The sequence below is a fragment of the Pleuronectes platessa genome, chromosome 24, assembly GCF_947347685.1.
Source record: "Pleuronectes platessa chromosome 24, fPlePla1.1, whole genome shotgun sequence".
NCBI lineage: Eukaryota > Metazoa > Chordata > Actinopteri > Pleuronectiformes > Pleuronectidae > Pleuronectes > Pleuronectes platessa.
In genome coordinates this window covers 9,069,010-9,096,844 of record NC_070649.1, presented here as the reverse complement: position 1 = coordinate 9,096,844, position 27,835 = coordinate 9,069,010, and the positions used below count along the sequence as shown (strand labels likewise).

Genomic DNA, 27,835 nt, shown 5'->3' with positions numbered 1-27,835 from the left:
TGAGGAACCAAACGCTGCGATGGGGGTTGGAGGAAGAGAGGATGGGGAGGGGGGGAATCTACATCTACAGAGGCTCCACTTAGAGACATCTTACCTTGATGGACAATTTGTCCTTGATAGTAGGAGTTCTGGAGATCTATGGGGTTGAGAGCATCACTTATCATGCAGTACATAATGTTGGGGGGGGGCATAAACAAAGGAGGGGCGATGGAGGACCCACAATCGGATGCTGAAACTAGAAGATTACGACTGTACTGCATTTTTATACACAGTCCAGGCTGCAAATATGTTGACCATTACATTTTTTTTTTCACGTCGTGCAGCAGGCAAAAGTTAAAGTTAAGGGACGCGTCAACGAGGCAGAGTTCCAAACACTTTAAATCTCTAATTATTTAGGCATAAACACACGGAGCAAGAAATTCCGCCTGTCCTCTCAGCTACATTCTACCGCTTACAAATCATCTGCTTTTTTACGGCAGTGAAGGAATCCTATCAGATCGAGGGAGAGGGGAGTGAGGATCCCACGTCAGCTAAATCAAAACGATGGGATGGCAGAACACACGAGTGCTCTTTAACATGCAGATTTGCACTTGAGTATTAGTTTGTAAGTGAAGTAACCAGATTGTGAAGCAAAGGAGCAGATGGAAAGAATTCATGATGTAAAAAAAGGGGGAAATCTCACCTGACGGCCTTTGGGCTGAATCGTCGATGGCAGGTCCTAGTCGGGATGACAATAACGGTAAATTTATTATGACACTGCATACTTTGTTTTGGAAGTTTGGAGGGACTAATTTAAATCTTAGATATAATGATTTGATGCTATGATCCTTAACAATTTGATTGACTCATCTGTGTTGGAACTTCATGACGACACCAACAATAAAGCAGACTGTATTTACTAGAGATGAGCCGGATACTCGGCTGAAACGAGTATCCGGTACGGATAAAGCACTTTTGCCGAGCACGAGTATTATACGAGTAATACGAGTCAATATCTGTGCTCGGACTGAATGAAAATCCTCACACAGCGTCACAGCGCTCCTCCCCTTCACACACTGCTCTGCTCACTCACTCACAGAACAGCTCTCTGTCTCTCAGTCACTCAGGTTCGCGGGTCTTTTCCGTTAACGTTTAGGGTTTCTTCAGCTTGAAGTTTGTTTTTATTTCAGTTTGTACTTACTTATTAACCAGTAGAGTTCTGTTAAACGTGGGTTCGTTCAGACGTGGTGCTGGTAGAAAGCGACTCGCGTTGCGTCTCTGCCTGTCGGAGATTTTTTTTTTTTTTTACTTCACGCATTGAGTGTCGGACTACTCTCTAGCGTCTGGCTACTCTCTCTCCCTCTCTCTGCCGGTCGTTGGAGTTTTTTTTTTTTTTTTTAAACCGTCAGTTGGCTCTAACCAGTTTTATTTTACTTCACACACTGAGTGTCTGACACTTTCTAGGTAGTAGTGGTATAAAAAATATTACAAATTAAGCTACACACACACACACACACACCTCGTGTGGAAATAAATGTAAATAAAATTAAAATAAAAAAATCATAAAAAAATTTCAAAGTTAAAAAAGAAAGTTATGTTGAGTATGAAAACCCTTGTTATTACATTTCACTTCATAATTACAACAGCATGTGTTGTATTCATTGTTGCAAAACTTGTTTTGTAAATAGTTCGTTTGCTATTGTGATCAAAATCATTGATCTGAAGCTCAATGCTGATACTGTCCTGTAATAGTTTTCTAATCAGCAATAAATATAACAATTTCTGATCAACCCATATCAATTGCATGCTTAAAATAACATACTGGTTAAAGCCCCGCCCGTATCAAGACAACCCGGCCTACTTCCGGGTTAAATCCAGCCCACGTCCGGGTTAAATCACACCCACTTCCGGGTTAGGCCCCGCCCACTCCGAGTACGGATACGGATACAGATAATTCATATGGTTAACAGATACAGATACAGATACAGATAATGCTGTACTCGCTCATCCCTAGTATTTACTCTAACACGTTGGTGTGGGTGCGACTGAAAGGTGGAACCTACCAGGATGGAGCTGGTGACACTAGCATGACCATTAGCAGGCGACTGTTGAGACAAATCTGGGGAATCTTTCTGCAACGGAAAATACAAGGACTTTTTTTTTTTTCTTCACCATGTCCACTCTGCAAATAACCATGAAACTAAATGTGTGTGTGTATTCAATGCCATACCTCACAGGACATGGACTGGGACCTGTAACTGGGCACAATCTTAAAGGTAATGCTTCCCCTCATCTCTTTCTGTGGGGAAGACAAAAAATACATGCATTTACAACGGTAGCAGCATCTTGCCAAACCTGAACTAAACTTTCACTTTAAGTGCTTTGTTCTGCTGGCCAACATGATTTTGATATTTTAGGTTCTGTGACAAACTCATTGAGTGTTCTAACTAGTATTGTTTTTATCTAACATCCATGCGATCAGGATCATGCAAACAACAATCTCTGGCCCCACAAACTAGTGTTAACATCACACATAACATAATGTGATGCCATCATCACAAGCGAACAGTGTGACAGAGGCCTTTAGCTTCTATAGTATTTATTTTAGATCGAGTTAAACAGGATCATGCATCAACACTCAACAAACATCTGTTTTCAGAGGGTTAAGCAAGTTATTCAACATTCTACAAGTTCTGATTAACATCTGTGGAACTTACCAGCATCTTTTGGAGCTGCTCTACCGTCTGATTGGCAACGCTGATGCCATTAATTTCCCGGATCTCATCTCCAACATGCAGAGTCCCTGAGGCGGAGGAGAAATAATGAATTAATAATGCCTACAAATGAGACTCTTGAGGGAGGGATCATCATCAGAGCATTGGCCAGGAAACCCCAGGGGTTATTGAGACGGCTCCAGGGGGAGCCCAGCTAAAGAAGAGCTACATTTCATTATTTCATTTAGCAGATATGAGTCCAACAGTTTTTTATTTGGAGAGTAAATCTCAACAGATTGACATTTACTGAGTGAACCAATCAAACATGCAGTGCTTACCCTGTCGATGAATCATTCCACCGTGCATGATGCGGGCCACGATGCAGTGGTTCAGTTCATTCATTTTCAGAGTTATGCCCTGGGAGGGACAGACGGGGTCAGCGTGGAAACTGACAACACAAAACAATGGGACTCAACCTGCAGCTCACTACGCACCATGGGCTCGTCAGTGTTCTTCTGAAACTGCACCAGGCGAACCCTGGTGACGTTCTCCAGGTCCATGTCTCCGTTGGTGCTGTCCGGGGAGTCTCCGTTCAGGTAGGGAGAAGTGGGCGGGGGGGTCACCCTCAACGCATCGTCGCTGTAGACCTCGTGGGCAACAACATCATGGGTCTGCAGCAGGGCCTGAAAATACACGCAGGGCCATAAATACGAAAAGAGTCTTGGATCCAACTGCAAAGGCTCCTATGTGGGTTCTGTTTTTAGTTCTGTTGCTGAACCCAGTAGAGAAGGAAGCCCATTAGCGCTGGGAGTATAAATGCCATGCTGGGAACATTTCCCACAACCACAACACATGTACACAAATGTGGATGGATGTGATGTTGAGGAAAGGGAATCGGACAAGCTCCTATTAAATATGAGCTACTTTTCTTTTATCCTTAAGAGTTGATGAAAATGACCCCACAATCTGTACGTCAAGTTTCTAGGATTCTAATGAAGAAATTCTGATCAAATTAAAGGGATAATAATCTTATTTGCATTATGGCATCAATAACTTGCTCCTATTAAATGTGTTTTCTTTTTACATCCTTAAGAGGTGTGAAGAAACGTAACTTTACTCTTGCTCAGGATGACCCATCACTGGAGTAATTTTATTTTGTCTGAACCTGCGTTGGTTAAGACCTGACAGGCTCGGGGTCAAGTATCCACTCTCTAGGTGGAACATGTGGTTGTGCTGGCACAGCTCCATCGTTGGAAAGAGCGTGGCTTACACTAAATCCTCCTCTTTGGCCACTGACCATGACACTGACACAATGTGTGTTTTACTACAAACGCATCTACTCGCAGTGTTTGCCAAACGATCACATCTGCTCATCATAGCAGCAACGTGTACATGCACGCTGATGACACATGACAGTCGTGGAGACTCGACCAGCTGGCACCGAGGGGCTTTTGACTAATAGTGCACATTACTGTAGTTGAAACAAATATGTTTAATACCAACAAATCAACAGGAAAAAGTCCTGAATCCTTATTAAAGGGGTCATACACCAACCAGACACAAGTGAACTGAATGATAAGGATGAAATGTTCCCTCCTGTGTGCTAAAGCCTTTCACGTGCACTCTGCTGGCAGCGACGCTAAACGTCTGTGGCAAGATGAAAAACCCAGCAGGTCAGAGATCAGGATCTAATTGGATTGAAAGAAATTTAAAGCGTGGCAGCAGCAGCAGCAAGTGCCACAGACAGAGGGGGGAACTCCTCATCGTCCAACATTTAGTTACTGCGCTGTTTTCTAATTGACAATAAATCAGAAGAGGACTACACAGACTTTACAGTAGAGAAGAAGAAAAACAAGCCTACACTTCCTGAACTAATTGTACTGTTGTGTTCTAAACTAATGAAGCAAGCAACACTTTCTGTGAGGCAATTACAGGCTCCAAAATGCTTACACCTTTACGTGAGGTCTCGACTTACAGTTCCCACGTCTGTCAACAGTATCCTCCAAAGCTCCTCTCCTAGCCTCAGCTCTTTTCAGGCCACTAGTCTCGCAGGTGATTGCAGTGGAAGTTATTATATATCCACAGTGGAGTCCCTCAGCTCATTCATCCTACTGCGTCCGTCTCCTCTGCACAAGTCTATCCCTGCCCGAGGGCTCGCCCAGCTCAGGTGTTAAGCAGCTTTGGGGCCAAGGGAGTTATGAGGATGCCAACAACCCAACTTCTAACACAGGAGGCTGTAGTGTCACAAAGCACCAAGCTCTACACACACAGACAACACAACCTGTCACAGTGACTAAGGGAAGCATGTGTGTGTTTGTGCATTATCAAACCATGAAGTGTGGCTGCGTGAGGATCCTCCTGAGCTCCTTGGCCTCCATGTTCTCTGTGTAGCAGGAGATGGTTTCCAGTACCTGGTGGTGGGGGGGGGGGGAACAGAACCATGCACATCGTAAAAATAACACAGAAAAATCAATATGTCATGGTTTAGTATTTCATTCTGCACAGATATGATAGAACATCTGATTTCCTCACCTCTTTAGCTCTCTGCACTCCGTCACTCGGAGGGTTTCTGATCTGAGGAGACGACCTGGTGTTGATTTTGTCGTAAAGCTGAAACAACGACAAACACGTCAGTTAAGACCCACAAGGATTCGCTGGATAATGCTAATTTCAAAGCTTTACAAAAACTCAGTCTCCTCAAACCTTGTCCAAATTATCTGCAGCCATGGCTTCCTCTTAGAAGCCAAGTCTGACAATTTAAATGTATAATGTGATGGCCACAAAGCAAGTGAGAAGAAAAACAAAAGAGGAAAGAAACCTAATTATAACTTAATGAATAGATGGCAGTTAAAGAAAACTCTGTGGGAGAACTGCTCGTACGATTGGTAGACATATAAATCGTTGAGTGGTGGTGTTCTACGTTGCAGTGATAAACTTTCTGTTTAATACAATATTAAAGTGTAAAAGGTGAAATAAAATAGGTAGTCTTGCAGAAAATATTAAAGAAATGTGTCTTCTTTCACTTTTTGAAACCAGGTCATCTTCTACTCACGTCACAGTGACAGAAATTTCTCGGGGTTTACTCAAATCTTTTCCTGCCACTGTACCCAGCCAACTCTTGACTCGGTCTGACCCCTGCTGGACATTTCTGCTATTACAGTGGAGGAGGAGGCGCTGCGTTTCACTCACATCCAGCAGGGTGTGGAGGTGCTGATCCTCAAAGACACTGTGCAGGAAGTCCATGTCTTTCTCGCTGCAGTCCGTCAACGCATGAATCTCCTCTAGGCTGTCCAAAACCTGCGACACTGCCCCTGCACAGACACACACACACACACGCAGAGGTTACACTCAAACACACATATATTCTGAATCGCAAGCACGCAGACACGTCCACAAGTACACCAAGCAGTCCCTGCTAACGTTCCACACAACACAAAGTGCAAACACTGAACAAGACAGACACGTCACCTGTAACACAAACGCATAAAGACACAAGAAAATAATAATCACAGACAACAGAAGGCACGACGGGAAACACACACAAAACAAAAACACTCAGAAGTGTTAAACCCCAAGTACCTGCTGCATCGCCCACACATGCAGCAAAAGCAGAGAAACAGCGGCAACATGGCATCAATACAACATCGGGAGAAAGTCGCTTCAGTAAGTCACAGTGTGGATTATGGATTATGTGCAGTACACTTAAGGGGGTGAAAGAGGTGAAGAATTGAATGAATGAAGTGAATAAATATAATTATCGATGTATGTACTGTATGTAATGACGTATTTGTGGAAATCAAGCTCATTGGTGACAGATAAGTGACATTTTAAAAATGATGATGCATTTCCTCACTGAAACCTCGATCGGTCGTGAACTTCAAAAAGGTCCTTTGATATATGGAAGAGTTTCTGACTCAATGTTACATTGGAACCCACACACTGACCCGAACAAAGGTTCCTGGTTTTCACTGCATTTACCTTTCAAATGATTGAATACATATTTCGTAAATTACAAGTAGAGAGAATTGTTGTTTTCTGATGTGGTACTGACTACATTTTTTGGATAATTTGTAACAGAACATCAACTGCATCAAACTGCATCGTACTTATAAGCTAAATGCAAGAAAGAGAGACGGCATTAAATTCAATAAATAGAAGAAAAGAACTATATAATGCTTTAAACAAATCCTATATTAAGACCTTACAAAGACCTTGCATTGGACTTTCAGGTGTGAAAACGCCTTTAAAAAAAATCAAGAGTTACTGTGAAGAATGAAAGAGAAACAGCCGGAAGAAAGAAGAAATAAATCAAATAACGTTATCACTTAAAATAAAGACTTTTGCTCTATTTGTAATAATTCATCGACCACACGAACCCAGACGCATGAAAATGTAAAAGGCCTAACAACAAACAAAAGGGACTCAGAGTAAAACGTGCTGTTTAATTATCACTTAATCATTAATATGAATACATGAATACAAATATTTTGAAGTGTGTGACAGAATGATTTGTGTAGTTTCGAGGAGAAGCCTGATTGTAATGATAATAACAACCAATAATTAATAACCCCATTGTTAGTCAGAGCAGTGACACGGGCAAGCATCTATTCCTCATAAACTCTGTTTTTCATTTTGTTCTTATTAGGAGCCAAACAATCTGCTTCTTGTTTATATCAAGGTTTCTGGTAAGAGGAATAATAAAGATGCAAGTGAGCAGAGTGTCTTTGTTTCATTGGTTTTCTAATAAAGGGAGACAGGAGAGAAGACAGGGGAAGCCATAAACAAACAAAAAAGCAACTGAAAAAGCAGGTGATGATGTCATGGTGATATCACACGTCAAGATTCTATGGGCGGGGAGGGGGATACGTACTTTCAGCAGCTAGCAGTCCTAGAAACGGCACGGCAGAGAAAAAAAACAAAACAACACCAAAGAAAGAGAGGCTGAGATTAGAGCAGGTTTAACACCTCACAAGAAGAAGAAAACAGATAGACAGGAAAGAGAACACAGGCCCTGTTCAGACCGGGTGTTGACACGTGTGCGTCCCGAGATCCGATCACTCTGATCACATTCGGAGTTGGTTTGGGACGCAGGTGAGCGCTGTGTGAACTCAAATGCATCCTGTGCCACGTATGAAGGACTCACAATGAATCACCATGATTTCACTTGTCTCAATTGAATATGTTGATTTGTTTGCGACCACCGGGGCTACGATATCACTTGTGATCGGATCTATCAGGGCGGATGTCAATACCAGGTTTGAAAGGTGCAGGGAGGCGGAGGGGAAAAGAGGAAAGAGCTGCCACAGAGAGAGAGAGAGAGAAATCAGCAAAAGCAGACAAGTCCCTGAATAATCGGCCAAGCTGCTGCAAGCATCTACTACTCTACACACGAGTCAGTGACCGGCAGCATGTCTGGTGCCCGACTGCAAAAATAAACACCAGGAAGCATGACTGCAAGAGACTGTCAGCCTCAGCAGAAACAACACACACAGTGATTTGTCTGGCTGCAGCGGCTGCATTTAAAACCGAGAGGACAAAATGTAAAGCTCTGCTAATCGCGCTGATTCATTAGGTGATGATGTAACCCAGTGCTCATTGTCTGCTATTTAAGACGAGGACATGAGAGGTTTCTTTATGCCGATTATCAAAGGGAAGTGAAAGTCCATGTCTGAGACAGAGAAGTGAAGCTGTTGGGCAACATCTGTCTTTGTCTAAACAGAGGAAGTTGTACGCAGACAGCTGGAGATCACAGATTAGACTAGAAACCCGGCGAGAGAGTGAGAGGGCTGATTGTGTTCTCTGGTGCAGATGCGTCACCTCACATCTGACTTTAAATTACTCATAGTAATAATGAATCGTAAGCTTTATCTCCCCTGCAATAGATTAGAGCTCTTTGTTGTGATTTACCTGAGGAGGTGGGGTCATCTGAGAAGTCATGTAGTTCCTCTGGGGGGTCTCCATAGAAAGAATTAAACTTGTGGCTGGAAACAGCAGCTAGGACTGCACCCTGGGATACAGAGCAGGGATAATACAGCTATTACACCATGTACATGCTTTTGTCTGTATTTGCACCCGGGCTTAATGTCTGCTGAGAATCTTGGAAAACATTTAACAAGAGATTGATCTTGGTCAGTGATAATAAGCAGCTGCACGTTGTGGGGGAGGTGGCACTTCCTCTAATCTCTTGGCTTAATAAACAACACGGTGCTGACCTTCAGCTTCCTCCTGGAGTTGAACTTCCTCAGCTGCTCCACCGTTTCAGGCAGGTGGATCTTGTAGGCGTACCTGTCCCTCTCCTACAGCACACAGGAATATAAGCACATCAGCACTGCACTTGAACACAACACTTGGGCGCCCACAGACACACACACACACACACACACACACACGCACACAGCAGTCAAAGAACGGATGTGAAAGCAGAAGGAAGTGGGTTTGACTATATTATTATATAACCAAATCGCACCAAATGTCAAGATTTCCCTTATTACACAAATTAAGGTCATAAAAAGAGGTGGAAGTTCAAGGGGCAATAATACATCTAACGTCAAAGCAAATCTTGCCTTCAGCCAGGGGTGGTTGAGGGCCTCGTAGACTGTGATCCTCTCGGCAGGGTCCAGCATCAGCATGCGTCTCACCAGGTCTTTGGCGCTCTCCGAGATGTGAGCCCACTGGCGAGGGTTCATCTGGACAAAGACAGAACAGGGGACAGTGGGTGAGTCGAGGTGAAGGATGTATCGGGGGAGAAAAACGTATAAATAAATGAATATACTTGAAGTACGTTGAACCAAGTTGCAGTCGTGGCAGAGCTTATTACTAAAGATTTTACTAGAAAGAATAAAACCTGTCAATTTAGCAGCAGCAGCAGCAGCGTGATGGACGATACCACTGTGTGATCCATCAAGCTGCCTGCAGTGACTGTGTCTGCAGCAGATTACTGCACCAAGCAGGAAATTCATCCTCTCAGCTGAAAACAAAACATTCATCAGACCTGTTTCTCAGCGTCCACGGCTGATACTGTCAATTTCTTTAGCGACTCACGCTGACTTTTAGGCGGGGATATATATTTTTGCACAAAAAGCTCTGATGCTGACATTTGACCCGGGGACACCTTCGCCGAACAACTGTGAAGTAGCCTAGTTCACACAACGTTCCGTGAGTGCCACCTTGTAGCTGTCGCACCCTGGAGCATAGCGACAAAGAGGAAGTTACTAAAAAATAGGTCTGTTATTCTCTTACCTTGTATTTGCCTTTGATGATGGCCTCGAACAAGCGCTCCTTGGTGCCGTAGAAGGGAAGGCAGCCAGACAGGAGGATGAAGAGGATGACCCCACATCCCCACACATCCACCGGCTTGCCGTACGGCTCCCTCTTCACCACCTCCGGGGCCATGAAGTGGGGAGTACCGACTCGGCCTGAAAAGAGCAGTGCGTGTTAGTAATTCAGTATTTATAGATATACTGTCGGTGAAAAATTGGAGGTTGAGGTGTTGGGGAAATCTGGAGAGCCAAGTGGTGTGATCAGGGTTTCAGGATAAAATTTAACTCAAGGCATGAATGTGTGAAAGCCTGCGTCTATACATTATAATATTACAACGTTTATAGAGTGACAAACAAATATAAAACTAACAATTGTACTTATTACCTCTGCAAAAGAGATTATGTTTTCACCCGGGCCTCTGTTTGTGGTCCGAGAAGGAACCCATTCATTTCTGGCACAACTCTAACAAAAGGGCTGAATCCAGGAAGTTTTTCAATCACTTCCTCTAACAATGCCAAAGGTTCTTCTTGATATTTCCCCCCCAATTCCCAGAGGAAAGATTCATGGATCCTGAGGGGGGAACAACAGATATATCTAGGGGGGCTATGGCAATGAGTTTGTCCAGTTTGGTGTGGGTTCAAATGCAATTCTACATTGTATCACGATTTCTTTTGGGGGTAGGGTTTTCATCAGCCACCTTACAGTCACTAATCAGGCTATAATTGTGTGACTAGCTGAGATAATGTAGATTTAGTAGAGTATCAACTGTTTAAATGTATCTTATAGTTAAAAAAAAAAAGTCCAAACGAACACGACTAATTTGCACACCAAATGAGCTCGACAGAGTGCTATTCCATTTGCCTTATTATTTCCATAAGCGTGCAGAGTATGCACATGTTTAGTGTGAAGGCACGGATGGGCGTTTTTCCCAGTTTGAGACTATACCTCCAGCTACTAATCCAGACTCTCCCAGCTGTATCGCCACTCCAAAGCCTCCCAGCTTGACTGGAGCCGAGTTCTCCTTTGAGGCCAACAGCACACAGTGAGGCTGCAGAGGAAGAAGAAAAGACCGGTTCAACAATACGTGTACGACCCAAATAAGTATTTTTCAATAGGTTAAAATTGGACAACCCATGATGGACGTCACATCCATTAAAACCTCAGACAATCCAGGTAAGAGTTTACGTGGTGCTGATCCTTTTTACTGACAAATAGTCATTTCTTTGCAGAGCAATGCTTTGCAAGATCCCGTATGTTCGATTGACGATAACCACACTTTCACATTGACAAGACAAGATGCATACATAAAACCACATGTTTTTTTGAAACGTATACAGACATGAAACAGTTGTTGTTCCGGGACTAAGTCGGTGCATAATAAACACACAGAAAAGGCCAAACCAAGTTCCTGGTCCCCGTTTCCAGTGAATACGAGTTTGTATCTGCATGATTGTCTGTAAAGCATTGTAAACACTGACACAACTTATTTGCATGGAAGTTACATTTCAGGGGGAAGCAGGTTCTAAAAAGATCAGCTTTTTTTTCCACTGAAGGTTGAAGCCTGTTTTACCAGGCGGCCACACTCACCAGCAGAATAACACAATCGTTTCCTCAATCTTTATTATTAAATTACTGTTTCAGTTTATTCTCTCTGTCTCGAGCTATACTGTGATGTTGTTAACAAGCTGACAACCGGTTTTACTTTATGACAGGACCAGTAAGTGTGTGCAAAAGTAAGCTAGAGAGTTCAACAAGTTCAAGTGTAAATTTATGGTCAATATATATATATTTCAATAGGTTAAAGTAGGGACAATCTCAGCCAGCCTTAAATCAAATTCACCTATTAACTTGTGAGAGGCACTGCACATACTGGATTCATCCCTGACTTTATTGATGTCAATGATCCGGCGCGCCATATTAAAAGCACACCTGCTGCCTCTGAGAAATAAATATAGTGGTCCTGCAGGTTTGAGTGAAGGAAAGGTACAAGACGGTGCTAAATGATAGATGAAGCTCAGGAACAGGGTAGATGGGGGGATGTGGTGGTAGTCTCGCTTCCTGTCGCCGCATTTCTATGTTTCACATATAGGGGAAATGGCAGGTTGCAGATTGTGGGGTGGGGGGTGTTGACTGAGGCGGAGCGAGATCAGAGAGAGGGAAGAAGACGCTGAGAGAAGATCACCGGCAGACTAAACAGTCGTATATGCAGGAGAAGTGGAGAGAATAAAGTTTTTCCGTGAAGAGAGGACGAGGACCAATACAGAAAACGATTGCAAGCTGAGGCGGGGGGGGGACGAAGAGGACCAGACGCTGTCAAAATGGATATGAAAAAGATTTATGACTCATTCAGAGAAAGGTGAAGATAAAAGCGCAGAGGACAAGGACTGCAGGTGTATCATATTTATCACTTATATATCTCCAGTTTGATTTAACGGCTCACTTTTTTTTTACACTGATTTCTGACAGCTTTTGAAGTTTGATGGAGGAAAACACACAGTGGACGACCTCCCTGCACATTCACACACGTTCGAGCTGCAGCTGTGCCGTGTCTCCCATGGAGCGGAGAGTGCTGGTGAGTGTTCTGCGTATTTAAACAACTTAATCTTGACTTCTTCTTTTTTGTGATGGGGGTGTACATTTTTGATCATATTGCATTCATTGATAACATTTTCATTTTATACATACTTTTGTAAGTTTCTCCGTGTATGATTGACCTTTAAAACTAAAACCCACACACACCTGTGTGATATTCAAATAGGTTTGGTGGTTTCTTAAGAAATACTTGTGTGGGTTCTCCCTACTGCTTATTTTCCTTTGTGTATTTCCCGTGACTTTTTCTCGTGACTTCAGTTAATTATTACTTTTTTCTAATAATCAATTGAATTTTTTTTTTTTTTTTACTTATTTTTTATTTGGTTTTCAACAAAACAATATGCATATCAAGACAGTTACTTTCTTTGTCCATTTTTCAACTGTATACAATACTGTTATACATGGTATTCAAGTATAGCGTGCAATGCATAGAAAAAACAACAAACATCAAACAGTGCTCACTCCAAGAGATAAAAAGGGGGGATAAGAATAGATGATTGATTACATACATTATATATTAAATTAAACAACGAAAGGGAAAAAAAAAAAAAAAAAGTAAATGAAAATAAAACCAGGGATAAAGTAATAGTTATTGTCCACTCCAGAATTTAGTATCATAGGTGCTATTTATGCTTTTCTGAGAGGATGGTTTATGATGTACATAAGTAGGCAAAGGTGACAGATAGCCGCACGATCGGAGGCCTAGAGCGATATTAATTTGTAACCCTCATTGTATTAATAACGCAGAGACAGGACCCCATCGTTTAGTAAAGATAGACTTTTGGAGCCTTAATGAATATGTGATTTGCTCCATTTGGTAGATGTCCCATACTTTTTGGGTCCATATATTATATGTAGGTGGGTCTGGTTTTAACCATTTGATGGTTATACATTTCAATGCTGCTGTGAGTAGTATGTTTAGCAGATATTCTTTGGCCCTCCCATTCAGGCCTTCAGGCATCGCTCCCAGTAGTGCTATTGTGGGGTCTTGTGGGATGTCCTGTTGGAATATCTCTTTGAGGGCATCAAAGATTTCTCTCCAATATGTGTTTAACTTAGGGCAGAGCCAGAATATGTGTGTGTGATTGGCAGAACGTGTTCCACAGTTCCGCCAGCACAAGTTGGAATGTGTCGGGCCCATCTTGGCTACTATTTCTGGTGTTCTGAAGAATCTGGTAATTATTTTCCATTTAAATTCCCTCCAGGTGTTTGAATTTGTAGCTAGGTGTGCCTCTGTGCACATCCCCTGCCAGGTATTCTGTGGTATGACCATGTTTATTTCCGCCTCCCACCTCTGCTTTATCTGTAGGGAATTATGTAGATCCATAGATAGAAATATGTTATAGAGTTTACTTATGGTTTTCTTATCTTCGCTCCCCATCTGTATTTCTATTAAGAACTCCTCTAGAGGGGTACGTTTTAAAAGTTTTCCCCACTCTTTGTGTGATGTTAGAAAAGTTCTCAACTGCAGATATCTGAAGAAATCTGTTCTTGGGAGATCAAAATCCCTTTTCAGCTGCTCAAATGTCTTGAGGTTGTCCTCCTTAAATAGTTGATGCAGGTAGACCAAACCCGTATCTGACCACTTTCTAAAGCCTGTGTCTAGATTGTTAGGTGTGAAGGTCTTCATAGATCCAATACTTGTTAGTGGTGAAATTAACTTTGGAAGCCCAAAAACAGTCTGTATTTTGTTCCAGATTTTAAGAGTGATCTTAGTCCACTCTGCTAGTTCTTTTATGGGTGTATCTAAAAATGGAAAGTTTTGAGAGGGCTCTGGGCATAGGTTTTTCTCGATATTAAGCCAGCGAGTGTACGTGCTATTCTGAATCCACGCTATCAGGGGTTTCATTTGTGCTGCCCAGAAGTAATATTTTAAGTTTGGAAGTTTAAGGCCTCCGTTTACCTTAGATAGTTGTAAGGTTTTAAGTCTAATTCTAGGGCGCTTTTTTTGCCAGATAAATTTGGAAATGATTTTATCTAGGTTATCAAATACTGATTTTGGAATTTCTATAGGTAGCATCTGAAATAAGTAGAGAATTCTAGGTAGAACATTCATACGAATACTTTCAACACGACCGAGCAGGGAAAAAGGGAGCGCAGACCATCGTTCCAGGTCACTATTAATGCATCGAATTATTTTACTATAATTGGCCTCGTACAAATTCTGTAAGGACGGGGGGATGTGTATGCCAAGGTATTTTATACCGTCTTTTGGCCACTTAAATCCACTTTGGAGTTTTACAGTTCTTGGGATGTTACCTTTGATATCCATAGCCTCTGTTTTTTCCACATTTACCTTGTATCCTGAGTAGTATCCATACTGTGAGATGAGCTCCTTTAGATGTGGTAGAGTTGATGCAGGTTGCGTCAGATATAATAATACATCATCAGCGTAAAGGGATATTTTATGCTCTTCTTTTTGTATTACAGTTCCTTTTATTTTGTTATCATCTCGGATGAGCTGGGCCAGGGGTTCGATACTAATTGCAAACAGCAGGGGTGATAAAGGGCAGCCTTGTCTGCAGCCGCGTTCCAGTGTGAATCTTTGTGATCTATATCCATTAACTTTAACAGCTGCCTGTGGTGATGAATATAATGTTTGTATCCAATTGAGGAAGTTGGGGCCAAATTTTAATCGTTTTAGTGTTTGGAATAAATATTGCCATGATACTCTATCAAATGCTTTTTGAGCATCTAGGGACAAAATCATTGATTCTGATTGCTCTTCTTTTTGATTGGATATAATGTTTAATAAGCGTCTTAAGTTATCGCCATAGTATCTTCCAGTGATGAATCCTGTCTGATCTGGGTGGATAATTTCAGTGATAATATGATTGACTCTTCTTGCTAGGATTGCTGTTAGGATGCGCAGGTCCCCATTCAGCAGCGATATCGGTCTATAGGATTGGCACTCTGTGGGGTCCTTGCCTTCTTTATGAATTACCACTATAGTGGCTTCTTTCCAAGATGGTGCCATAGTTTTAGATTCTAATGCATGGTGGTATGCTTTTAGCAACAGTGGTGATAAAATATCCTTAAAGGATTTATAAAATTCATTAATATATCCGTCTGGCCCTGGGCTTTTATTATTTTTGAGCGTTGAGATCACTTGCTTGATCTCCCATTCCTCAATAGGCTCATCTAATTCCTTGGCTGCTGGTTCTGTAAGTACAGTTAATTTTATAGGTTTTAAGAACTCTGTAAGTTTTGCATCATCAGAGCAGGTATCTGTATTTTTGTATAAAGATTCATAGAACTCAGCAAAGGATTCTGCTATTTTATCTGGTTTTGTAACAAACGTTTCTTTTGATTTTATTTTCTGTACTGTATTAGATGATTGCTGTTTTCTTAATCTAAATGCTAATAATCTGCTTGCCTTGTTGCCGTGTTCATAGTATCTTTGATTTGTAAATCTTAAACTTCGCTCAATTTTGTCTGATAGTAGGGTGTTGAGTTCCCTCCGGGTTGTGTTTAAGTCATTTAGGAGACTGCTCGATGTTGATTGTTTATGTTTATTCTCCAAATCTTTTATTTTATCTTCCAATTCTCTCTGTTTAGCCTCCTTACCTCTTCTCCTAGCACATGTAAATGAAATAATACGGCCTCTGATGTATGCTTTGGCACAGTCCCACAATATAAGAGGATTCGTTTCAGCCGAAATATTATTATCCAAGTATTCCTTGAGTTCTGCTGTGACAAAGGAGGTGAATTCTTTATCATTAAGGAGAGATGCATTAAGTCTCCATTGTTTAGATGTTGGTATTTTGCCTATGTCCCATTTTAATGCCACAGGTGCGTGATCAGATATAGTTATTGGAAGGATCTCAATGTCTGCTATCCTATGTAGTTCTGCTTTAGTGGTAAAGAAGTAATCAATCCTTGAGTAGGATAAATGTCTGCTTGAATAGAAGGTGAAATCCCTGTTTCTCGGAAACCTGCTTCTCCATACATCTACTAGGCCTGCTTCAAGAGATTGGTATTTGAGCATTCTGCTCATTCTGGAGAGTGGAGCTTTAGAGGCAGGTTGTCGGTCGATTGTTTGTGGCATTACGCAATTCAGGTCTCCTCCCATCAGTAGCAGTCCTGAACTATATTTTAAAATCTTATTGAACAATGTCCTGATAAAGCCGGGCTCGTCTTCATTAGGTGCATATACATTTATGAGGGATACTTCTATGCCATCAATTAAACCATTAACTATAATATATCTCCCCTCTGTATCTTTATGTACTAGTGTTTGTGTGAAATTAATTTGTCTGTGTATCAGTATTGATACTCCCTTTTTTCTCCCTGACCGGTGCGAAGAGTAATATATTTTATCTGCCCAGGATCTTTTCAACTCTTCATGTTCCGCATCAGATAAATGGGTTTCCTGTAGGAATGCAATGTGACAGTTGGCTTGTTTCATCTGATGTAGAATTTTCTTTCTCTTAACAGGGCTATGGAGACCTTTAACATTATAACTTATCACTTTTAGCGGGTCCATTACGTATTATATGTAATTTGGATATTTTGAGAGTTTGTGCAGGGAAATGGGAAGCGGAAGCAAGCAGTGAGCACCTGGGCTATGTATCCTGTTATGTGGAGTGTGAGGACTTGGACTACATAATGAAAAAAACAGGGGTGGGTTAAACAAGGATATTTAAGAAAAGTAAATAATGACCTTGTTGCACTTATATCCAACATAGGATCCCATGAGAACAGTGGGATCAGAACAAGGGGAGCACAACAGTTGTGACTGCTGTTAAATAACATCAACAACAGTCCGGTGGGACCTAGTCCCTAGCCACTTAGGGCAAGCAGCAACGGTGCACAGTTGAGGTAAAATCAACTATGCTTAGGGTGTGCTAAGATAAGGAATAAAGAAAGAAAGAATAAAGTAAAGTAGACACAGAAAGGGGACAGTGTCGAGTGATGGCCATTCAGGCCCCTGCAGCACCTAATATAGGTCTGTAAAATCAAACAGCTCCTAATGGTAAAATAGTACCTGAGTTGCGTGCAGAGCTAATAAAAAAAATAAATAAAAATAAATGAATAAAACCCTCTCAAGGTAGTTGACTGTGAGCAAGTAAAGTGGAATGATACAAATAATATTAATAGAAATAATAGGCACAGTATAGATTATAAGGAATTGTGTTTTCAAATGGGCTTTGAATAATATTAGAAAAAATATATATTTAAATACAAAATAGACATATGTCAAAATGTGCAAAACTCACTGGACAGTCTTTACTGTAATTAACAGTGTTGGTGGGGGTATATTTAGTCAGCTGCCTCAGTAGATGGAATAACTTTCTTCTGGACATACTCCATGGCTCTGCTGGAGTCCAGAAACTCCTCGTCTTCGTTGTTGTGTGAGATCCGGAGCCTGGCTGGATACAGTAGACCGTAGCGAACTCCCTTCCTTCCTCGTAGGACCTTCCGTATGTCTGTGAATGCGGCTCTGGCTTTGGCGACGCTGGGTGTGTAGTCTGGAAAGATAGCGATCCGGTTACCGTTGTACTCCAGCGGCGCTCTATCTCGGGCTCTCCTCAGGATCTCCACAGCATCCCCGTCATTGTGTAGTTTAGCGATGATCACTCGTGGTTTCTCCCGGTCTCCCGGTTTCCTGGTGGCGAATGTGCGGTGCGATCGGTCAATCTTTATATCCCGGTCCATCTGCAGGACTTCTCTGATAACTTTAGCTACTGCTTTGGTGGAGCAGGAGTCCGGTTGCTCTTGAATGCCGGCTATACGGATGTTGCAGCGTCTCATTCTCCCCTCCATGTCCTCGCATCGGTCTGTTAGAGTTGTCACCTGTCTTTGGAGGCGGGTTACCGTGGCTTGTTGTGTCGCCACCTCGTCGGACCATGTTGATAAGCCGCCCTTAATGTCTTTTATTTCGGTTTTCATGTTGTCAACTTCTGCCTGGATGGCGGTCGTGTTGCTAGCAATTTCGGACCGCACAGCTTGTAACTCGGACTTCAAGGCATGGAAATCTTCTGCTAACGCACTTTTTATTTCCTCTCTTATGATTTTGGAAATCTCTCCCTTTAGGGAAGATAAGATATCCGCTTTCATTCTTTCAGTGGTCATACCTGGGCTTTCACTTCGGGTGGGGGAAGGTTGGTCCGGATCACCTGGTGGTCTCTGTCTCGTGCTTCTTGCAGGCCGCGATGAGCTAGCGCCGGATTTATATTTGTATTTTTGAAGTTTTTCCGCCATTCAAAACGGCGTATCTTGCATGAGTCCGGTTATGGCCCCTTTGTGTTGTCCTCGGTGAGCTTTGTGGCTGAAGTTTTTGGAATTGTAGCTGTTTTTTGATGAAAATATTGTAGCTTCTGCAGGAGCACTGAAATTAGCGTCTCACTCCATTCCTTGCTCACTAGCGCCCCAATCAATTGAATTTTATAACTTTATTCGTACTACTATCCTTGCTATTTGTTAAGTGACTATGACCTGACATTGTTTTTTTTCCTTCTTTTTCAGAGCCTGACTGAAAACCCTACAGTAGTCCCTCCTCAGCCACAATGACCTCTTTTGCCCCCTCATCTTCTTTCCCCTTCACTCTTTCAGCTTCTGCATCATCCAACACCTCATTATCTACCTCTGCTTCATCCCTTCCTCTTTCAATGTCCTCTTTCCCCCCTTCCTTCTCCCCAATCAAAACTTCCTGTCATTTACCGGATGACGAAGCCCTCCGATGGACGCTGGTAATCTTCTACTCCCTCTTCTTTCTCTTTGGGATTGTGGGTAACCTCTTTGCATTGTGGGTGTTCCTTCACCTGCACTCGAGCCGCAATTCTGTGAGAGTATTCCTCATCAACTGTGCTGTGGCTGATCTGGTCCTGCTGGCGTGTCTGCCCTTCAGGGTCTTCTACCATATCAATGGAAACAAGTGGGTTCTGGGAAATGTGGCATGCAAGCTGGTGGGAACTCTATTTTATATGAACATGTACATAAGTATCACGTTACTGGGATTCATCAGCTTGGACAGATACTTAAGGCTGAAGAGGAAAGGTAGAGCGCTGAGAGGCATGTGTGGGAGCAGCCGCTCATCGAGCTGGGTGGCATGTGGGGTTCTGTGGGGTCTGTCACTGATGGCGCTGGTGTCCTTGATTGTCAAGGCAGACGGCAAAAAGGACAGCGACCAGTGCTTCGAGTACAAGCAGCTACACGCCGCCAGAGGGAAGGCCTACTTCAACGCTGTGCTGGTGGTGCTGTTCTGGCTCGTCTTCATCACGCTCGTGGTCTCCTATGCGAAGATCGCCTCCCAGATGCTGAGGGTGTCCCAGGACAGACCGGACTTTGCCAACGCGCCGAAATACAAACGCACCGCCAAGAAATCTTTCTTCGTCCTCTTTCTGTTCACCGTGTGTTTCGGACCCTACCACGCCTTCCGGCCCTTCTACATCCACTCGCAGCTCGGCACAGAGGTCTCGTGCGACTACATGCAGCTGATGGACCGCACCAACGAGGTGATGCTGCTGTTCTCCGCTTTCAATAGCTGTTTGGATCCGGTCATGTACTTTCTGCTATCTGGCTCGGTTCGCAAATCCGCACTGCAAGTGCTTGGGCAGCGATTTGGAAACCGGCTATCCCTCCACGATGCAACATCCAACAGCTCGACGGTGGTTTTCAGGCGGGCGTCTGTGCCTGTGGGGTTACCTAAACCTGAACTAAACGTCCCCTCCGTCACACCGAGAGTCAGCATCTGTGTCATCAGCTCCACCCTCGACCGCACAGGATTGACTGTGCTTCCACCTACTGGCCAAAACTGATCCCTAGTTTGAACACTGGAGAAATAAACGCCTTATTTTTTTTGACATGGGTCGGACTGAAGAAAAAAAATGGCATTTAGACATATACTGACTTCACGTGTCAAATTCATTGTGTTCTTCACGTCTCATCTTCTGTGCTGCAAATGGAAAGTATTTAAATTCTGCTTTAATGCCTGGGAGACGGACTGACAATACAGACTGATGAGAGACACGGCAGTGAACACTAGGACCGAAGCCTTTCTAGTAATGCATGTTATGTTTATTTGCTATCACGCAGTGCTGTAATGTTTCTGAAAATATTCATAAGAGTGGATTTAAGAGTGGAAGTAAACCTGGAGAATAATGTTCAAACAAGTCCAATGCTTTTTTGTTGAAAGATTCAATAATTTGTAGTATCCTGTTTATTTGGAAAGTAAAGAGACCTAAATACAGACTTAACAATGGAGTGTTTCTTCTTCCTCACACAGTAGCTGTTTAATAAACAAACAGCAAAGAAATGAGTGACAGATTCAGTCAACCATTGTACAGCTGTCCATTAAACTGGTTGGCACTTGGAGATGGGTGTTGAAAACAAACACCAGCACTAATGAGCGACCCCCCATTTCACCCGGGTTTGACCTACAAGCACAGATATGCACTGCCAACGAGGCTGGGGTGATCCCTTTGTGGAGTGTGTTGTCAAACGGCCGGTGTGTGGATCAAGGGGCTGGGTCAGGGCCGCCCCATCTGCTCTGTTGGTGTTTGCCGCCTGTGTTAGACGGCTAATCCTGCAGGAATCAGTGGCGGATGCTAATCTGGCTGTAAGAACAGCCAAACAAATCCAGGCTAGCTGTTTGTCATGCAACCCTCAGGTCTGCAGACTCGCAGGTGCTCGTTGCAAAACCCCCATTAACAGCGACAGTTACACCAAATCAGATAGGAAGAAAGCAGCAAATGTCAGTGGGAGGGTTTTCTGGTAAACACTGTAATGTGTTCTGCCATCCTCTCCCCACAGACAGACAGTGTAGATAACATCTCAGAATAGATAATGATAGGCTGTGGTATAAAGCATGTTTATCGGGCTTGTTATGAAAAGGTTTCCCACCCTCTGCTGTCAGTGGCTTCACAGGTTTACGCCCTTACCACACTAATACAGACCTTTTGCACAACAGTTGTATTTGTGCCTCTTGTTCACAGGCAAACTGCTTTTGTTTTTAAACTCTGTACTGGGTATGCATGTGTATTGTCTGGATGGAGATATTGTATAATCCGAAGGTTTCGAGGGCGGGAGAAATGCAATGCAGATTTTTATTAATATCCACAGTGGTGCAGACAAGGCTTTAGTCTGGGCCACGTGGGAAGGATCTCACCTTTACATCACGATGAATCACGTTGTTGTCGTGGCAGTATCGAAGTGCCTCCAAAATCTGCCTCATGTAGTGGCTGCATTGGCAGGAGGCAGAAAAACAAACACAGAGATCATCGACCACGTCGTCAGATTGTTTATTTCAAAACTGACTCCATGTTTTAAATGCTCCCAGGTAGTGTGCCCTACCTGGCCACTGCTTCGCTGTACACAAACCCGGCGTCGGCTCTCTTAACAATTTCAAAGCACAAGTCGGCTCCATCCATACTAAGATATTGTGAGAGAAAGGAAAGGGGTAAGTCAAAATTAGGTTTCTAAGAATTATAGACAGTAAAAACAAGAGCAAATAAACTCAAACATAGTGTTTAAAAAACTGAGTGCATAAACCAACATCCATTAGGGTGCAACTTTATGACCTGCTGTCACTGGCATGTACACAGCAGCACTAGATTTTTATTATAGCCCTTTTCAGCCGGTGCAGTCTCAAGGGAATATATCAAGTCCACACAGAGGAAACACATTAACCAGGAAAGTTGTCAAAAAAAATGTGAGTTACAGCAAATGTCTGGGGAGAAGTAGAGAGCTGCTCCTTCAGCCTACAATGTATCTTGTGGACTTTATACAAAAATTTGATGCATTAGATAACAGCATATTCTTTCTGTCGTTACGGTGCACTTAAATACGCTGCAACCTTAAAGAGTCTGACTTATTCAGTACAATTCTTTTCAGAAATATTCTATAAATTAATAGAGTAATTTGGTCCTGTTAGCTGCTCCCGTCTAGACAAATATACAGACCAACACAATCACAATATAGATACAAAATAAATAAAAGTATACTGTTAAAAGTATGAAATAAAATGTTTGTAAAAAACGTGATACAATATATTAAAAATATGCAGCCAGCACACAAAATGACACTACAGCCCATCATCTGCTCATATATGTATTTATTTTTTGTTTCTGTGAAGGAAATGAGTCTGCACAAAAAAAGTCTGTAACCACAATAACGAGGGGGGAGGTGGTGTTAGTGCTAAGGTGTGAAATAACCACCAGTAGCCATCTGCCAGCTGCTGGTAAATTTAGTCTGTAGCTGTTATATTTTTCTACTTTCTATTCTCGTGAAAGAGAAACCATATCTGGAATGTGGGGCTGAATACCAAGTCGGACCCTAAAAGTGTTTGAAGTACACATCGGATGTGCGGTCACATAATGCATGAAGGCAGGCGGTGTGGGCTGCGTGGTGGACTTACTATTCAAAGACCATGTAGAGCATGCCATCAGAGCTGTAGGTCTCCAGCAACTCCACGATGTGAGGGTGTTTGAGCATGTGGCAGATACTGGCCTCTCGCTTTAGATCTGGAAAACACAAATCAGAGACAGGGGTACGGTGAGATACTGTTTACATCCAGCCGATACTATAAACTTTAGGGTGATACCACTTCAGTGGCCGGTCGTGAGTGAATGTGATGATCTGATTTTCAATTTTGCAAACTGCAAGTAGCAGTATTAATCCAACATTCTACATTTATGGTTAAGATATAACTATTCTGTTGTTAAAAACATCTTAATCTCCAACTTTAAAGCACTGTAGACATATGAAATGGATCAAAACAGTCTTTGTGCGTTAAAATGGGCAAATTTCATTCTGGGCCTCCTCTTTTGGCTCAAACCCAGTAGTTCCAGTGACTTGCATTGAGTGCGCAAAACAATATCTGTCATTTCCCCAAATACTTCATTTTAAAAACAGGCTAAATGTCTGCAATGAGAACCAGATGTGGCTGAATGCTACTCCCTCCCAAGCATAATATGACGTTCATAGAAAGGATGAAGAGGGAAGTTATACAAATATTTTTGACGGCTGAGGGTGATGTTAATATAGAAAATACCAAGTGAACCACACACCAGAACAAACATACTTTCAGCAGAATATAAAGACTTGAACTTTTTATTATTGAATCTACCTTGCAAAGAAAGAAAGCAAAAAAAGGGGGATCTTTAAGTTGAGAAAGTCATTTGAGAAAGAAAAACATTTTCTGCTGAGAGTCTCCTTTGTGGTTGGTGGGTGTTTTTATAAATCCTTTCACATCCCTGGGTGGGGAGCTAAGGAGATGAAGAGTGACGAGGACGAGCCCAGCATGGCACCTTCCTCCTTTTAAAACCCTGACGTGTGTGCAATACCTTGACTACACCAGCAGAGGGTGCAACAGTGCATTTCATGAACAGTCTAATATTTACAAATGTGAGTCTAGAGCTGTTTAGGTTAACATGTTGGTAACAGAGAGACAAGTGATACTACAAGAACACGTTTAGATGCACATCTGGCCCAGACTCATTCACACCACCCCCTCTCTTTAACACTCCGTCCTGTAAATGACTCCCTCATATAAAACAGCACCAGAGAAGGTAAAACACTGCCGAGCGTCACAGTCTCTCGTCCTTTCCACGAAAAGGAAACGCACAGTATTGAGTCGATAGACTGACGACTGGCGAGACGAGTGGTCAGATAGAGACACAGACTGCTGAGACGGCCTGACAGATAGAGATGTGCTGTTGTTGAGCTCCTCACTCTATAAAAACCTAATTTCCACAGTGCACTCCTCATCTGCAAGTCAACTGATCTGTGTGTGCCTGTGTGCGTGTGTGTGCTCATTGTGTCGTGACAGCCCCGGATCATTATGCAACACGGAGAAATGACGCCGTGTCCCCACTACAGGGCCCCCTTTCTCTCGCTCCTTTGCTTTCATTATTTCTCTCCCCTTTACTCTCGTCCTTGGCCCGTCTCATCGAGTGTCTATTCTCGAGGTTAACAATGATGGCCAGTGTCCGCACGGCAACAAGGAAACCGCTCAGACAGACAGATGGGGGCGGGGGGGGGGGCTAGAGAGGGCCTGCATCAGACTGAATGAAGACAGTGCCGTCCACTGGGGCAATTCCAAATCAATTCTTGTATGGAAGGTCTGAGGTATGTTCGCTTTGTAAAGCTGTATGAAATCATTTCACACCGAGGTTTGTTATTTACTGAAATCACACACACGCCTTTCACATTTGAAGACTGCAGCATGAGATAGTCCGGGTCAAACCCGTTCAAAACAACAGGAAACTGTCCGGAACGTTCAAAAGGGCGCTGGCGTGTGGGTGGAGGCGGGACATGACGCATACATTCCACTCCAGAAATCATGTACTTTTGTTTACAGCACATTGAGACCGACTTCTGAAGAATAGCTCTCAGATCTCAATGTCTTTCCAAGTTAACATCTTAATTGGAGTCTTCTGCACTCTGTTTTTAATCTGAGATGTATCTGGGTACTGATGAATTATGTTCCAATATGCATCCAACTGATAATATTGCACTAATAAAATGCACTTTTCAATTTGTGTTGAATGCATAGAGCTTTAGAAAAAAGGTGCTATATGTAAGTTTATAGCATTAACTGCTGTTTACTTAAGAGTCTAGCAGAAAATAATAACATGAATATATTTGACGCCTCCGTTCTAAGCACCCAAGGGCACCTTATACTGTGACACATGTCAACACAAGAATAATTCAAGTTAATACCAAAGGTTTCAGCATTAAACTTGAAAAAGCTACAAAAACTGTGCTTTTTCAGTGGCAAAGAAAATTAATTTCTGCAACCCCACACACTCCCTCATTTACTCAGAACCCTCAAACTCTTGTTCACACTATTAATCGTGGTTTCTGGACGACTCCCTGACAAATATATTCATAAATAACTACGGGTGTTTGTTATTCAGCTTGTAGCTCCGGCCCAGCCAGCAGCTCTCCATTTCCATTTCACTCACATTTATGCTGATGCGTGTTCTTTCCTCATAAGCTAAAGTATATGGTCTGAAGAAACCACTCTCCGAACCTGGCTGCACTCCACTTCTCTACCTTGTCGCTTTGAGTGGCCGCTCGCTTATTTCTGTGGAAAAGGGTCTTTTTTCTACACCTCGGTGCATTTTCCCACTGACACAGTTAAAGTTTCGGTCCTGATGCATATAAATGTGCACTTTATATTTAGTATCTGCTGAGGAGATGGTGCATGTCAATGTCACTTCTGTTTTTTTTGCAAAGTCGCATATTGTTGCCCATAGGAAACTGGATATTCCAGGAAGACTACATAATATCATCTGGAACACACAATAATTTAAATTTGGAAACGTGTACATTTTATACTTGTGCATCCAAACCAACATTTCTCTTATTTCTTTCCACAACATATAATAACAGTTGAGGAGATGCCAAGCTATTTCTTTATTTTACCTTCGCAATGAGGACGCAAGTGTCTATTCTTATGAAGCTTAAATTCAATTAAACAAGAGTAATTAGGAGATGACATAACCTCCAAACCAACTCAGACTATGAAAAGACACTACTTCATTGCCCGATTAACAGAAATAGATTAAAGTTTCATGGAAAATTCCTGAGTTATGCTTATGGAACCAACGTACTGAGCACATTATATATTACAGGGCTTTAAAGTCCAATAGAGAACAAATAATATTTTACAATGAAATAAAAAAAACTGTAAATCCAATTTGGCTTCATAAGAATCACAACTACATCTTCGTCCTTCAGCTAAATATTACCGAGCTTGCTCCAACTGACCAGTAACCACAGGGTGTAGTGACTGAGGAAACTCGCACTGTTATTCCAAACCACTCCAAAAGGAAAAGAAAAGCCTGTCGATGCAGGTGGTTTATTTTTACGAGTGATTAAATTTAGACTGTGATGGACAACATGCTGACCAGAGTTATTTAGAGCGTAGACTTTGGTTTGGGAGACCTTTGTGAAAGTGTCCACTTTTTCCGGTTTCTCCTCCCTCGGGCCATTTCCTTGTCTTGCTGTTATTGGCTGCCACACTAATCTCTGGCTGGGACCTCACAGATGGCACAGGGTGAACGCCAAAATTACCACCGACACACACACGTACACACGCACACACACACACAGCTATGATCTTTGTCTCTATCTCTTTCGCTTTCTCTCCTACACACACACACACCTCAGCATGACAAAGCACAAAACCACATGATGAAAGATGCTACATCAAAAATACTCACCATCAGAATCTAACCAATACATGACACACACAGACAAATGCATAGAGACGTAGTGAGGTGTGCTAGTGCCATTGTACCCCCTTGTATCCAACTTAATGTTTGCTATCCGAGCCAAACTGTATTTTCTCTGGTGAGTGTGGTTTGCGTTACAGCACAGATACGTGTGCACAACTTGAAAGATGTAAGTAAGTCTGTTTGAATGTGTGATCCCTGGTTATGGTGCCTATCCTCTCTTGTCCTGATTCTGTTAACCGCCCATCTGGTGCTGGAGTGACAACAAGATTTTAACGCAGCCGCCGTTGGAGCCGCGTCTGCCGCGTCTGCTCACCCTCTGTGCTGAGGCCGGGGCTGGAGGTGAAGCTGGCCACATCGACGATCTTCACGGCGAACTGCTGGCCCGTGTCCCTGTTGATGCAGCGCCGCACCACGCTGAAGGGACCCCTGCAAAACACACACACGCTCGGGTTAAATCGCAGACACCTACAACAACACACAAAGCACAAAGCTCTGTGCACACATGAGTCCTCGGATTCAAACACGCGGGGATAACTCGCACTTGGCGGAAACATATGTGCACATAATCACAGGCGCACAACCACACGCACACACGCAGCATCCTCGTGCAGTGGGCAGACACAGTGCAGTTTTTAGTATTGTGGATTTACAGTGGGTGGTTATGCATCGTAACCTCCGTCCTCATGCCAGTGGGAATTATAGAGCAGTGGTGTGCTGCACAGCTGTGAAGGCGAAAATAAAAGCTTTATTATTCGGACCTGAGCGAGGGAGACCTGCCCTTCCATATTTATTTCTGTGTCGAAAGGTTTGAAACTAGGGCTGACATGTGGAATATGGATGACATCCCCACCTGTGTTCAACAGCAGTGCTCAGGATTGTGTGTTAAAGATGAACACAGTGACTTCCCAACCCAAGAGGAAGAGTTCTAATAGATTTTTTGTTGAAAGAAATTAAATCTGAAGCCCAGGCATAAAATATGTGAATTTAAGACACTTTATTAAATAATCAAAAATGTATGTATGAGGTTACATTCTCTGTAAAGTGATTAACCACTCAGCTACACCCTGGTTTGTTTAATACAACCCTGGCCTTTACTGCAGACCG

At 42.7% G+C, this 27,835-nt stretch overlaps 2 protein-coding genes across 11 annotated transcripts in view; one reads left to right on the top strand and one right to left on the bottom strand.

Moving 5' to 3' along the window:
* Window positions 1-27,835, bottom strand: part of LOC128430849 (peripheral plasma membrane protein CASK) — a 44,087-nt gene that overhangs the window by 7,578 nt on the left and 8,674 nt on the right. For 2 of the 10 annotated variants that reach the window (XM_053416935.1, XM_053416936.1), the window contains exons 2-20: window positions 27,045-27,157; window positions 22,903-23,008; window positions 21,840-21,917; window positions 21,655-21,727; window positions 10,899-11,001; window positions 9,933-10,108; window positions 9,257-9,379; window positions 8,906-8,989; window positions 8,601-8,700; window positions 5,883-6,004; window positions 5,226-5,303; window positions 5,024-5,104; window positions 3,188-3,376; window positions 3,032-3,110; window positions 2,697-2,782; window positions 2,210-2,278; window positions 2,043-2,132; window positions 683-718; window positions 95-136 (exon numbers count right to left, since the gene is read on the bottom strand). In XM_053416935.1, coding sequence (XP_053272910.1) covers window positions 95-136; window positions 683-718; window positions 2,043-2,132; window positions 2,210-2,278; window positions 2,697-2,782; window positions 3,032-3,110; window positions 3,188-3,376; window positions 5,024-5,104; window positions 5,226-5,303; window positions 5,883-6,004; window positions 8,601-8,700; window positions 8,906-8,989; window positions 9,257-9,379; window positions 9,933-10,108; window positions 10,899-11,001; window positions 21,655-21,727; window positions 21,840-21,917; window positions 22,903-23,008; window positions 27,045-27,157 — 1,828 coding nt within the window. Of the gene's footprint in view, window positions 1-94; window positions 137-682; window positions 719-2,042; window positions 2,133-2,209; window positions 2,279-2,696; window positions 2,783-3,031; window positions 3,111-3,187; window positions 3,377-5,023; window positions 5,105-5,225; window positions 5,304-5,882; window positions 6,005-8,600; window positions 8,701-8,905; window positions 8,990-9,256; window positions 9,380-9,465; window positions 9,883-9,932; window positions 10,109-10,898; window positions 11,149-21,654; window positions 21,728-21,839; window positions 21,918-22,902; window positions 23,009-27,044; window positions 27,158-27,835 lie in introns of those variants that run through there. The other 8 variants (XM_053416938.1, XM_053416939.1, XM_053416941.1 and 5 more) reach the window with 6 other exon arrangements.
* Window positions 9,212-20,746, top strand: LOC128430851 (probable G-protein coupled receptor 34). Its single transcript, XM_053416945.1, has 3 exons — window positions 9,212-12,309; window positions 12,420-12,525; window positions 19,014-20,746. The coding sequence occupies exon 3, from the start codon at window positions 19,055-19,057 to the stop codon at window positions 20,303-20,305; it is 1,251 nt and encodes a 416-aa protein (XP_053272920.1). The 5' UTR covers window positions 9,212-12,309; window positions 12,420-12,525; window positions 19,014-19,054; the 3' UTR covers window positions 20,306-20,746.

What these genes read in the sequence shown, in the direction of transcription:
- LOC128430851 (XM_053416945.1), top strand. Translation starts at nt 19,055, where the DNA reads ATGACCTCTTTTGCCCCCTCATCTTCTTTCCCCTTCACTCTTTCAGCT.